This window comes from Podarcis melisellensis, assembly GCF_964234715.1.
Source record: "Podarcis melisellensis genome assembly, chromosome: 11".
NCBI lineage: Eukaryota > Metazoa > Chordata > Lepidosauria > Squamata > Lacertidae > Podarcis > Podarcis melisellensis.
In genome coordinates, this window is record NC_138543.1 from 13,830,292 (window position 1) to 13,844,725 (window position 14,434).

Genomic DNA, 14,434 nt, shown 5'->3' on the forward strand with positions numbered 1-14,434 from the left:
GCAACATGTAGCAACATGTAGATTGTTCAGATCTGCAGGGAGATTCTGAGAGATGAAGGGCAGGAACAGTAAATCATAATTTAAGAACAGCATCATAGGTCCCCAACACCGAAAAGAATGGAAGATTAAAATATGGCAGAAAATGGCTTTGGGAACCTGCTGATAATATTCAGGGGACAATGTTGCTCTGACTTAAATATTCTAATCAATTCACAATATTTTTCTAGTTCTTACATCTATGTGATGTCTCTCCAGTTACAATTCATGCTGGTTTAAGGGTATCTAGATCAGGCATAGGCAAACTCAGCCCTCCAGATGTTTTGGGATGACAACTCCCATCATCCCTAGCTAAGAGGACCAGTGGTCAGGGACGATGGGAATTGTAGTCTCAAAACATCTGGAGGGCCGAGTTTGCCTATGCCTGATCTAGATACATGATTGCTAGGTAGGACTTTGTCATTTTTAAAAGGAGTTTTGAGGATACACGTTTTAATGCCCATTCCCCTTCATTTCCTTACAAGCCTTATGAGCCCATTCAAGTGTGGCATTTGCTGATTTGTGATTCATTGGAAACTTATGGAAATAGGATCAAAAGTTATTATAACCGAAATGCATTTGAACTCATATTGTAAGGGGGGTTGCTTCCTTAAAACATCCATAAATATTATATGCTCATGTTGTTTGCATCATATTACATATGCATCTTGATATATATATTTTTACATTTCTTGGATATGTCTTCTGGATTCTTAGAACAGTTTTGTTACAAAATATTCTACCTCTCTGTCATAAATGCAGTTTAAAAGAATTTGGGCAAGAAATGGTTTGAAATGGCTATTCCTTTGCTTTTGCAAAATAATACAAAAAACAGACCTAACATTTTGGTAACTAATTGATTTTCCATTCAGTATTCCACCGATATACCTTGACATTTCTGTATTCTTCAGAGAGAGAGGTCTTAACACATTCCATTTCCTATAAATCTTCACTAATATAAATATATTGGCAAGAACTTTGACCAGCAATAGTCATTTCATACTTAAATAATTACATTTCCTTTTAAGTTTAACAAGGATTGGTTCAGAATATCAATATTAATGCACAATTATAAAAAGACAATATTAAGTACCCTTTTATTTCCCTTTGTATCAAGTGCAGTCTTATGAAAGGAACAAAATATAAAATTATTTATATATTAGAGGCTCATTCTAAACAGAGACAAAGCAACATATTCTTGTCTTTGACAAAAAAATATGGTGTGTCTGTACTTTTATTATAAATAACCACACTGTGTCATGATTTCTTCTTGCCAGCAAATGAAGGACATTGGTTCAGAAACCTTCTCAGCATATGTAAATATTTGACTAAGTCATGCTTCCTTGAGAAAACACAGTCCAATTGCATTCAGAGTAGACGGTAATAAGGAGATCATTCGCATACGACATTTAAGGTTCTTGGTAGCCAGTACCAGTTGCACTAGGAAAGAAAACCCTCAGTTTGTATGTGGTTTTTCCTCTTTTTTAAAAAAATAGAGATACAGTCAGTTATTTGTTTACTTTAAAAATTATAAAGATGAAGAATAATACTGTTTATTTTAGTTCTCATATAAATTATAAAACTCAAGTTTGGCAGAGTCTCTTTCCCAGAGGAAGCATAAAGCACTTTTGTGGTATCTTCACCAGAAAATATTTGTATCACATTAAGTTTGACAGACATGATGAAGATTGATATGGAATCCTACAGCCCAAAGAGAACATTCTTCTGATGCAGCTCCACGTGACGGATGTGCTCCATGGGATTATTTGATTGCCATGATTTTACTGAGTTTATTGATCAAAGAGAGTAGAAAGACACCACACTGAATCAGTTCAGTAGGAATCTGTAATGTTCCCGACAGCAGACTCTGTTCATTTGAGGTCAAAAACATATCCTTTGGAAGACAAAAATGGAGTTGTAAGTATGCAACAAACAAAAAGAAAGAAGGAATGAGGTAAAATCCCCTAGGATGGCAGAACAAGTTAGAATGTCAGGAGAGTGTTCGGTTATACCTGACACCTAAATGTTTTTCTAGCCATATTTCAGCTAGTTGCATGGCAGAGGCAAATGTACTTGCTTTGGACCCCAAACACATCTTGTATTGTTTAGGATCTAGGTTGGGATCACAATGAACTGGATGAAATACATGTACAACTCCCACTTCTTGGCTCCTAAATGCCTTAAGTCCAGAATTTATTACTTTAGTAAAGAGGTCTACATCCTCTAGTCCCCAGCCTTGAATAGAGGTATCAAATCCACCAGCATTCACAAGGTCACTTTTGTAAATGCAGGTAATCCCAAACCCATAGTCCCTCCAAAACCCAGTTTTCTTTGTGAAAACAAAGTTGCTGTCCGCTGGAGGGTTGCCCCCATGTGTTACTTTGGGGTCATACTGACTGAAAATAATAGGATAATAAACCTGTTGTCCTTGAATGGTGTTAGCTCTACACCGCTGGAGAAAATCGGGGGTAAATATCAGGTCAACATCACAAAATAGCAGCAAAGTGTCATTGTCAAACTTAGAGGCGGCCATTTCAAGACCCAAACCTCTAGAGAAAACTCCCGACATTGGAATGACGGTCATGTCTGCCATAGGATACTTCTTTTGATATTCATTGATCAGCTCTGTGTGTTTGCTGGAATCCTGACCAGAATCAGAGTTGAAGAGAATGACTGCCAGCTTTACGTTCTGCTTGGAAATAAGGCAGGTCTTTTCAAAATTCTCCATAAATCTTAGGAATATATCGTATCTCCCTGTGAGAGGGACAAGAATGTGAATCTTCTTGTCACTGCTTCCCCCTATTTCTTTGGTGCCTTGGAATGATGAAAAAATGTTCAGAGAATTAGAAAGAAAGGAGAAAGACTGCATGTCGCTGTTCACGTTTTCTACCAGGCTTCTTACATCCAGCTCCTCTTCCTCTTTGAAAAACGGTTTACTAAATAACTGTTGAAGGTAGGCATGGCGCCGAACTGGAACAGTGACTTTTCTTCCTTTGTGCCTCTTATACAAAAGAAGCAAATCCAGAATGTATTCCACACCATGCAAAGGGTCAACCCTACGGTATCCATACTGTATTTCATTGAAGTCAATCAGCCTTCCTCTAGATTTAGAGTTCTCATTGATCATTTCCATTACCTGCATTACAGTATCATCTAATGCTGCCCGCAGGATGCTATTAATACTCTGTCTAGGTGGCTGATTCTCAGCCATTGAGTACAGCAGCTTTCCAGTCAAAAATTCCCATTCAATGACTTCATTCCTGTCACGTGGCTGAAAGCGGTTGAAAGATGGCATCATTCCAAGAAGCTGGTCATCTTTGCTGATTTCATCGTTACTGAGCTTGCTCATGAGGGCACTTTCCCGGTGAAGCTGGATGGTACGATAACGCAATTCTGAAATTTTACGGGCCAATATGTAATTGTGAAGCCTATACTGATAAGCTGGCCTTTTATTTGGATGAAGTGTAATGGCTGTGTGAATTTTGCTGTTGTGAAGATCCTGTATATAACCCTTCCGGTTGTGTTCATAGTTTTCGTGGAACAACTGCTGCATCTAGAAAACAAAAATAATAACTATTATTAGGTGTGTTTGTTCCAGCTATGAGATATCAGGAAAAACAATGACTCACTTATATTAACTTATTTTTACCTAAATAATACACTATCCTGCAAGCTTGCTTTTCACCACTGATTTTTTTTTTAAAAAAAAGGTTTCTCTTCACTCACTCATGTAAGGAATAGAAATTATATCTATTTTACAGGAAAATTACTCTATTTTAGAGTACGAATGTGTATATTGGGGAGAAGAGTAAGGAGAGAAGAGGGAACGGGAGGACCAGCTAATCAGTTCTTCTAATCTTAAAATGTGAAAACACTATTTCAAGTACATTTTTGTAAGCGTCCAAGTCTCCTATTTTTATTGACCTATTATTGCTACTACAGTTGGGTGATCGATCGTCTGTACATTTCTGCTCCTACTTGTTATCAATTAATCAAAGTTTTAAAGGAAGTACAAAGTATAAAAAAAATACAAAATCAGAAGAACAAACGTGTCAAGTTAGGAGCCAACAATCAGAGTGAGTCTAAGACGTATTACATTCAGACATATTGCCACTTGTTTAGTATTGAATTTATTAGAACCCTTCTACTCAACAGGGTCTCATCTCTAAGGATCAAGCAAGAAACTGCCTCTTAAGGGGATAGATTGTGTCCTCTGACCCCTTTATAGAATCTACAATAGAAAAACACATGAGAGACTGTTTCAAGCTCTGAATGAATGCAAGAACACCATCTGTCCTTGGAAGGAACTTTCGCAAATCTGTCGTCCATGATCTTGGAGGATAAAATGTTAAAATGTGCCAACCAAACTACTCTTCTGCACTTGGCTATTGTTAAAATATATAGATATGGCGTACACTTGTTTGAAGTAGATTAAGTATGGCACAATGAGGGTGGTGTACGTGGCCCAGGGGGCAACAGACTTTTTCAGCAGGGGGCCGGTCCACTGTCCCTCAACCTTGTGGGGGTCCAGACTATATATATTTTTTGGAGGGGAATGAATGAATTCCTATGCCCCACAAATAACCCAGAGATGCATTTTAAATAAAAGCACACATTCTACTCATGTAAAAACACCAGACAGGCCCCACAAATAACCCGGACTTTAAAGACTAATGTGAACACATTGAACTGGACTTGGGGGGAAACTGGCAACCCGTGTTGCTGAAATCTTTCCCACAAAGCGTGTTCTCCTTCATGGAGAGCACGTGTTGCGGTGGGGGCCGCCAGGACACTCCAAAGTTGGGGGCAGGCTAATTGATCTTTGGCCACTGATGCGATTGGGGCTTCCCTTGTTGTTGGGAAGAATTAATGTTGCCATTTGTTGAATGACAGCCAGAAATGCTAAAACTCCTTGCACAAGGCTAGGGCTTCCTCTTTTCGACAGTGCATCGGATTGCCCGTCCCTCCCTCCCTAGAATAGGGTTGTTCGCTTTGACCTTGCTATGCCTGTCATGGGGTCGCCTGCTCTTGGGGCAGGGGCCCGGTAGGAATTTTGTCCATCTGGCTGATTGGCTGGGCCCATTTGGTTTTTGCCTACTGCATAGCAAATCGTCACAACTTGTAAGGTTGTGGTTAGGCATTGGTTTATGGTTTGGTTGGTTGAGGGGTATGGATTGGCTGTGCCTGCCCCTCTAATGCTGCTGCTGCAAGGGATTCCGTTAAAGGAATTGGGGGCTAACTATTGCTTGTACACTCTGTCAAGGGGGCTCGGGCCATAGCAATGAGCTCCTGGTTGCATTTGGGGTGAGGACAGGTTCCCTGCTCCGTCGCTCCCCCCAAGTGTATTCCCCTATTCTGACTTTCGCATCGTGCGGAATGTCAGTCTGTCCCCCATGGTGGGGGCAGATAGTCGCAACCAATGCCTAAGCGACCACTCACAAATTTGTATTTTAATAAAGTTGTGGCTAAAATTATGCCAAAAATCTTAAACAAAAAATTCTGTGTGATGTGTGAGTTATTGGGGTGGCCCTGGGGACCTTGACACGCAACTCTGTTCTCCATGTGGATACAAAAGACTCAAGCAACAATGCCAGAGGCAGAGGAGAGGCAGAGGAACAGATTCAGAGACCATAATGAATGGAGGATATTTATGCTAAGCTACTGAATGCACTGAATCCACTTCAAAATTAAGAGCAGTGCTAGCAACATATTTAGGTGTAACTATTATAGCTCAACCCCTTCATGAATCACTGCCTTGTTGTGGCAAAAGGGCTTGAATAACTCCAAGAAGCGATGAGCTATGCTGTGCAGGCCCACCCAAGACAGACAGGTCATAGCCGAGAGTTTAGACTAAATGTGATCCACCTGGAGAAGGAACTGACAAACCACTCCAGTATTTTGCCAAGAAAACTCCATGGACATAAAAAAAAGGAGAAGCTTTGAGAAGAAAGTGAGAGTTTCCAAGGCATGCTCTGGTTCATGAGGTCGAACACGACTAAGACGACTAAACAACAACAAAACAACAATTATACCTCAAAGAAGAGCAAAGAAAATTTAAGTCCCAGGAACCAGATGGAGGCTCCATATAAAATCTGGTTCACAACTTTTGCCGTGCATACCCTACGGCTGCTAGAGCAATTGCACCTCCTTTAGCGCAAAAAAAAATTGAGCAATGCTCTAGCTGCACTGAGTGCACCACTATGGCCTTTCCTAGCTTGCCTGGAACAATGCAATTGGTAGAGTCATGAAATCAGATCCCAAGGTACTTGTAAGAATCAACTTGTTCTGAATTATGGCCAGTCATGGCCCAATAATATTTGGCCTCCATTTCAGAAAACACCTTTGTTTCCTTATACATAATAGTTAGACATTCTTTCCTATAGTAGTCTGCATATCCAGTAAGCGGAGAACAGCCACTACAGAGGTTGTGGCTGCTTGTTTATTACAACAATAAATATTTATTAGCTGCTGATTCAGTAGGACCATACCATCTAGCATTATCTATTCAACTGCAAAAATGATGTTGTCACTTTCTGGGAAAAGTTCACAATACTTTTTCAAGTATGGCAATTCACACTGTTGCGCTTTCTGTTTTTAGTGAGTAAAAAGACTCACATAGTATAGCAGCCTCGCAGGGAGAAGCTAACCAGATATGCCAGAAGAAACAGTGCAATCCAGAAGGAAGTTAAGGAAGGCAAAACTAAACATGGTATTAATTGTGTTAATAAAATTCATGTGCATGCTTTTTGTTATGTAAATAGAAGCTCTGTGGACCCTTGGCACCATAGAAGGTTTGAGTTAGCCTGCTGGCTCTCTCCCTTCCATGGTCCTGGAAAAAAATCACCTCTCTGAAGCTATTGTTTGCATTTCAAAGGAAGCTCCCATTGGTGCCAAAGGAGGCTTCTCTTCTAGTGCAAACAATAGCTTTCCTGAGGTGATTAATGTTAAATCACTTGCAGAGAGAGGCAGAGTTAAACTGCATCTCTTAAGACCCACCCTGTCCCAAGACTGCTCAGGCTTTTCCAGCTCTGCTACATACATACAAAAAGCATGGACATTCATCATCATTATCATCATCAATACTCGCTTTTGGATCATTCCTACTATTTATACAATTGTGCAGTTCTTGATGAATTAATATGAATAAGTTGAACCCCACCAAAAAATGTGGAGCATGTACGGTATATGCAAAGTTGTGTGTGCATATCAGGAATGAGAGTGGCTCAGTCAGTAGCGCATAAGACTCTTCATCTCAGAGTGGTGGGTTCGAGTTCCACATTGGGCAAAATATACCTGCATTGCAGCGAGTTGGACTAGATGATCCTTATGGTCTCTTCCAACTATGATTCTATAGCATCTTCAATGCTCTCCCTTCTTAGGTGAGAGTGTACAGTTCTAGGAAATTTATTTGCTTGTGGAGGGATACCAGAGAGGCCTTGAAAGCGGAGATCCACATCTTCAAAGTATCACCTCCTTAATGTTTTCTCTCTCCTTCTCCCCCTTCACACATGCAAGTACAAGCAAGCGCAGATTATTTTGGATATGGTTTTACCCCTTTGGTGTGTTTTTTTAAAAAATGTACTTCTGAAAAGTTCTGAGTTCTTCTGAACTTGCCAACAGCACCGCCACCACCCCATTTGTGTGATGTCCTTTTGTCTACATAAGTATCAGCACTCGAGACTGAACATCAGAAATAAAGGGAATGACAGCTGTTTTTTCTCTGTTTTGATTACACTTCCCGGCTTTCAGACTACAGTTAAAGCAACTCAGTATTTCTATGGATTATATTCCCATCTTCTCAAATGGGAAATCCTTTTAGCTTTGGGAGAAAACATTATTACAAAACAGAGCCTCGTAAGAAAAAAAACCACAACGTTTTGAAAGCATTATTAAAAAGAGGACATTTCAAAAACATTTATGCAAACATGCAGAGGCCTGGTACAATGGATTTTATAAGTCTCCGTCCTCCTTTTAAACCATTAGAAACTTTGTTGAAGTACAGAATACACAATTATGCTGGGCCCTTAGGCAATACTGCACCACTACAAATCCAATTCTGGCCTATTGATTTAAGTCAAAAAATGGAATACAATCAAAGGCAATGTAGAAAGCTCCTACAGAGTGCAAAATTTTCTGCTTTTGACTTGTAGTGACCCTTTTACTTCAGTTTAAGTCGTATATTTCATTCTAGTAATACATAACAATTTATGTGATTATCTGTAATTAGCAATGATTCATAGTATTTATCCTGCAAGTATATGACTTCTGAGTCCAGTAGAGGATTCCATTGTAAATGGAGCAGGATATTTCAATTTTAAGGTCACAATGCACAATCCATTCTTTGTCCCCCATAGAAGTTTAATTATCTACAACAGGTCAGAGATGGTGTAGTCCATAATCTAATAAACATTTTCTGCAGAATTCATTAAAGTAAAGGTAAAGGTACCCCTGCCCATACGGGCCAGTCTTGACAGACTCTGGGGTTGTGCGCCCATCTCACTTAAGAGGCCAGGGGCCAGCGCTGTCTGGAGACACTTCCGGGTCACGTGGCCAGCGTGACATCGCTGCTCTGGCGAGCCAGAGCTGCACACGGAGACGCCATTTACCTTTCCGCTGGTAAGCGGTCCCTATTTATCTACTTGCACCCGGAGGTGCTTTCGAACTGCTAGGTTGGCAGGCGCTGGGACCGAGCAGCGGGAGCGCACCCCGCCGCAGGGATTCGAACCGCCGACCTTTCGATCAGCAAGTCCTAGGCGCTGAGGCTTTAACCCACAGCGCCACCTGTGTCCCTGCAGAATTCATTACCAGTATATAAAAACAAAATAAAAACTGAAAATCAAACTAAAAGCCAGTTCCCTTGTACAAAATATGTTAATCATTAAGTCAAATAACCTAGTTTCCCCCCCAGTGTTTGATGCTGAAGTTTAGCAAATCCAAACCACTGTTTAAGTATTAGATTTAAAAAGCAGTCTGTGGTTTGCAGCTGGAACAGCAATGGCAGAAACTGCACAGACAACTCAGAAGACACACACTCTTTGTAGGCTGCTGTGGTTTATGGTTTCTAGCTATATAATATTCCTGAATGCATATTGCTAACTTGTACAATTACGTATTAGCAATATGCATCTGCTTCAGACAAAGCCCGAATGCTAAAGTGAAGCTCCACTTCAGTTTGGTATTTGGACCTCCTCCAAAGCGAACTGGGTTGTCCCTGAAGCAAGGGAAGGGCACTTTGGAGCTTTCTAAGAGCAGCAACTGCTCTGAAGTCCTGCATCAAGGCTTTATAAGCTGTCTTGATTTATGCATTTTTCAATGGGGGCTGGTACCCATTGGGTCTGGTCGGGCAGAAGACAGAAAGGCCAACACTAGATTGCACCAGACCCAATGACTCATTCTAGTCATTGTCCCCATCCTCCTCCCTGTTGAGTTCTACAAGGGCACCACTGAGACCAAAGAGGTGTAAGTTGACTTTCTGGACTAAATAGAAGAAGGAGCTCTTCTTTGCATACAGAGATAGCCTGGCCACAGTTACCCAGCATAGGAGCCAACTCCTAGGTGCTGTGGGGGCTTCAGCCCCCACAATAAAATATTTGATGAGGCTGGCTCCCCACAAAGTTGGTGGCCACTGCCATTCAATGGTGTGTGTGCACTGCATCATGTGATCAATTATGTGGTATGGGGCTTACCTGGGCACCCACAATATCTTATTCGACTCAGCACTCCTGTTACCCAGACTCTGGTAACTTCTAAGGTGGACTACTGCAAAGTGTTGTACACTGGACTGCCTTTCAAGACTGTTCAAAAACTGCATCTGGTACAACACAGACACCAACTCAAACTGGTTGTTGTGAATACCTCTTGTCAGTGCTTAACAGTTCCAACAGCTCCTGATCCATTTCTAAGTAAAATTCAATGAGCTCTATTGTGGAGATATCCTTTAGACTGGCCAGGAAGTTTCAGCAAGGCCAGGAAGTTTCAACTTACTCACTGGAGGAGCTGATCGCTACCATGTTACACCACTGCTGAAAGAACTGTAAGGTAAAGGTAAAGGGACCCCTGACCATTAGGTCCAGTCGTGACCGACTCTGGGGTTGCAGCGCTCATCTCGCTTTATCGGCCAAGGGACCCAGTGTACAGCTTCCGGGTCATGTGGCCAGCATGACTAAGCCACTTCTGGCGAACCAGAGCAGCACACTGAAATGCCGTTTACCTTCCTGCCGGAGCGGTTCCTATTTATCTACTTGCATTTTGACGTGCTTTTGAACTGCTAGGTTGGCAGGAGCAGGGACCGAGCAATGGGAGCTCACCCTATCGCGGGGATTTGAACCGCCAACCTTCTGATCGGCAAGTCCTAGGCTCTGTGGTTTAACCCACAGTGCCACCCGCGTCCCTGAAAGAACTGTACTGGTTACCAATTACCCAGCTGTATGCTTAACGGATAAATGCAAGGGTTTGAGGCTTAGCTTTAAGGCCCTACATAGTTTATGTAAGATCTGGGTGCTTGAAGGATTTTCTGTGTCTATGACTGATCGTATCTTTAGATGACCCCCTCAATCTGAGGAGGATGGGAGGCAGCTCAACAGATGACATTCACCAATGGATTCCGCTCCCCCCCCCAAGGCTTGCCTGGCAACCCATTTTGCTAGCTTTTCAATTCCAGGCAGACCTTCTGCTTTCCCAGGCTTTTTATACATCTACTGAGTTTTACGACAAATAATATTTGGAATATTATTTTAGGGTTGTTTTTGCTCTTATATTGTAAACTTCTCTAGATAATGTTAACTGAATGGCAATATATAGACTCCATTCTGGTGGCTCCATCTCAGCCACCAAAGGCCAAAGGGTCTCGGCTTACACAGAGACATGCATTGTTCACTAATTTGGGTAGCTGTGTACTGTTGAAGGGTTGTGTGTTCGCACATGCACACTCTCTCTCACACACAAGTCAATGCATCAGGCTGTTAACCAGAAGGTGGGTGGTTGAAGCCCGCTCACCCAGGGACAGCTGTGGGCAAAATTCATACATTGCAGGGAGTTGAACTAGATCAGAGGTTCCCAAACGTATTTGGACTACCACCCTCTTTTCAGAAAAAAATATATTACCCAGCGCCCCCCTGGAAATTTACCTTCTTTAAATTACCACTACGACTTTAACTCTATGTTACAACAGTAGGTGTCATTACACGACAGATGAAACATGTGCAAATGCTTCTTCAAAACTGATTAAGTGGACTAGATTAAAAACCCATGGGAAGAGGGGACTGGAGTGACTTCAACAATAACAGCAGGGGAATGAAAGGGAAACTGGAACCATGCTAAACGTTGTTAGAACACTGTCAATGATATCAAACTTTCTTTGGGAAACTCACCCAGGACTACAAACCAAAACTGTTTAACATATAGCATGGCTTCTATAACAAGATTTATCTTAGCTCAGAATTAATTTTCTTGCATACAGACACATGTTCACACACAGAGGAGCAGCCAGTTCACAAATGAGGAACCGAACATCCTGCCTTCTCTTTCTTCCATTGTTAGCACATAAAAAAATCAAATTAAGATTTTAGCCCTTATGGTGTAATCAGGGAGATTAAGTACAGCTTCCTCCCAGCTGATTTTATTAACATTAAAGTTTTATGATAAATTATGAACATCCCTAGAGCTAAACATCCAATTAAAATAGCATAAGCATGGCAGGATGTCTATTACAATGTTTTTCTTAGAAGAAATTTTAATTATATTGCCATTATACTTTTCCAGTGCCATAGTTATGTTTTGTTAGGGGATGAGATGAAAATACAGCATTAATTAGCATAAATGTATTCTTAAAACCTTATAGAGAATCAGTCTTAACAAACAAACAAAAAAGTAAAATCCAAGCTGGAATTACATGCTTCACAGAGACTGAAAATACCACATTTACAATTCCTCTTCCATCTTAATAGAGAATTAACAGGATGTTATGGATTGTCGCACTGTAAGGGTTATGAATTAGTTGCTACCGCTAATGAACAAAAGAAAACCCACAGACAATACTACATGATATATTAAGAACAGCTCATACGCACCCCACACCTCTTCTGTTTTACAGCTCAGCATATGCCAAAATTATAAGAGTGTTGCTCTAACCCAGTGTTTCCCAACCTTGTGCCTCCAGCTGTTTTTGAACTACAACTCCCATCATCCCTGCCTAGCAAGACCAGTGGCAAGGGATGATGGGAATTGTAGTCCAAAAACAGCTGGAGGCACAAGGTTGGGAAACACTGCTCTAACCTACCCTTTACGCAAAGCTGATCTTAATGCAAGGCTGATCCTACTATGGATGCTACTATCCTGAAAGTGATCTCTCTAACGTCAACTATCATCAGCATATGAGTGACAACCAGTTCCAAATCTTCTGATGACCTCATCCACTGGCTTCAAATAAATATGCTGAAAACTTAAGCGGGGTAGAATGGATCCCTGAGGGCATCCCCTAACATAAATGCCACGGGAGAAAAGTAAAGCCCATTAATACTACTTTGTAGAATTGGCTTTCCTGGTAGGAATGGAACTAATGAAAAATGGTGATTCCAATCTCCATCCCAGAGGGCCTATCCAGAAGGGTACCATGGCCGATGGTATTAAATACCACCAAGAAGTCCAGCAGAATCAATTCAGCTGCTTTCACCCAGCTTCTCTGGGTAGAGGTCATCGATTACGGCAACCAAGGTAGATTCAGCTCCCAATATGAGTGAGATTTCAAACTGCAACAAATATAGGTATTAGTTTCATCTGGAGTTAGTCAGCAACCACACAATTCAACACCTTGTACAAGAAACATCTATAACCTTTTAATCTCTCTCTGTGTTACTGTTTCTGTTTATAACTATGGTATGTATTTTGGTTTTGGTTTTTTGCTTAGATCATAAGATGTTTGTGGGAGGTTCTATTGTAGAACTGAAAGATGGGGTGTAAATGTTCTCACAAACTGATCTTTTATTTTTCCTCTTGGGGTTACATTTTCATTTATGTCCATGTCATTCCAGTCTGAATAGAATAGTCTTAATACATTTTGTGACTCATGAGATGATGTTAGAAGCAATGTAATCCCTAGGCTGATGGTCTAATACAGTAACAAATGTGATCACAACTCCTTGATATATCATAAAACCAGCAATCTTGTGCTTGAGACATTTCCAGTTATTGCTCTATTGTATGGTACAAATATCTAACTACATTTAGCTGCACTAGAGATGCTCAGTAGAATCCCAGCGATATTAAGTCAGTGCTATCACTGAAATCTTATTAGAGGAATACAAGTTGTTTATTAGTCACAGTTCCACATCTGTCATCTTCTACCTCATATTTCAGTGAATGATACTTGTAAATTTGTTGTGGGAAGCAGATAGGATATATCAAACAAATTTTCCAGTTTCTACTTTGTGTGCATTACATAGATGTTGCTTAATCAACAAGGTCACTGTATTACTGCATAGAACATCTGGTTAATTCTGGGAATCAAGTTTTATTTCCTCCGACAAATCCACAACCCACATCTGTCAATTTCAAACCATATGGTTAATTAAAACCACCCCAACTGTGACCTTCTAAAAAATCCATAGTGTGCATAATAATGAAATCAGTTGAAAAACATTATTTCCAATCGTATCATTTATTTCCTAGATTCTTTTATTCAATATTGACTGGCTCTGAACACTACAAGAAACAAGTGATAGTAATAATAATAATAATAATAATAATAATAATAATAATACCCCGCCCATTTGGCTGGGTTCCCCCAGCCACAGTCAAGTGGTGTATAATTTTTTAAAAATAAATAAATGAACTTCTTTCAAAAGTTTGCACCATTAGTATTCTTTGAAAATCCCTTCCTTAGAAGGTTCACTGTTTCTACCAGGACTCAGTAACATCAGAAACTGAAAATTGTAATTTCCAGAAAAACTGCCAGTAGATTATGGGATAAATACTTTCTGATTCCAAATAAGTAATTTATAATGTAGTAAGTATGTCTGTCTGTCTGTCTATCATCTATCTATCTATCATCTATCTATCTATCTATCTATCTATCTATCTATCTATCATCTATCTATCTAATCTATCAGCTGTGGGATGAGTTAAAAAACACGCCCAAATCCTCTGTATTATCCCATCTTTTATAGCAAACTCAAGACTTAGGCACCATTTCATTAAAAAGCAAGTTAGTATTCTTTGAAAATTCCTTCCTTAGAAGGTTCACTTTTCTACCAGGACTCAGTAACATTAGAAACTGAAAATTGTAATTTCCAGAAAAACTGCCAGGAGATTACAGGATATTTTCTGATTCCAAATAAGTAAGTTTGTGTGTGTGTGTGTGTGTGTGTGTGTGTGTGTGTGTGTGTGTGTGTAGTGTTTCTAT

General features: G+C 40.4%; 1 protein-coding gene across 1 annotated transcript in view; it reads right to left on the minus strand.

Annotated features, from left to right (window-relative positions):
- Positions 1 to 273: 273 nt before the first annotated feature.
- Positions 274 to 14,434, minus strand: part of CHSY3 (chondroitin sulfate synthase 3) — an 89,135-nt gene continuing 74,974 nt past the window's right edge. The window contains exon 3 of the mRNA XM_081930503.1: positions 274 to 3,589. Coding sequence (XP_081786629.1) covers positions 2,027 to 3,589 — 1,563 coding nt within the window. The 3' untranslated portion in view covers positions 274 to 2,026. The remainder of the gene's footprint in view (positions 3,590 to 14,434) is intronic.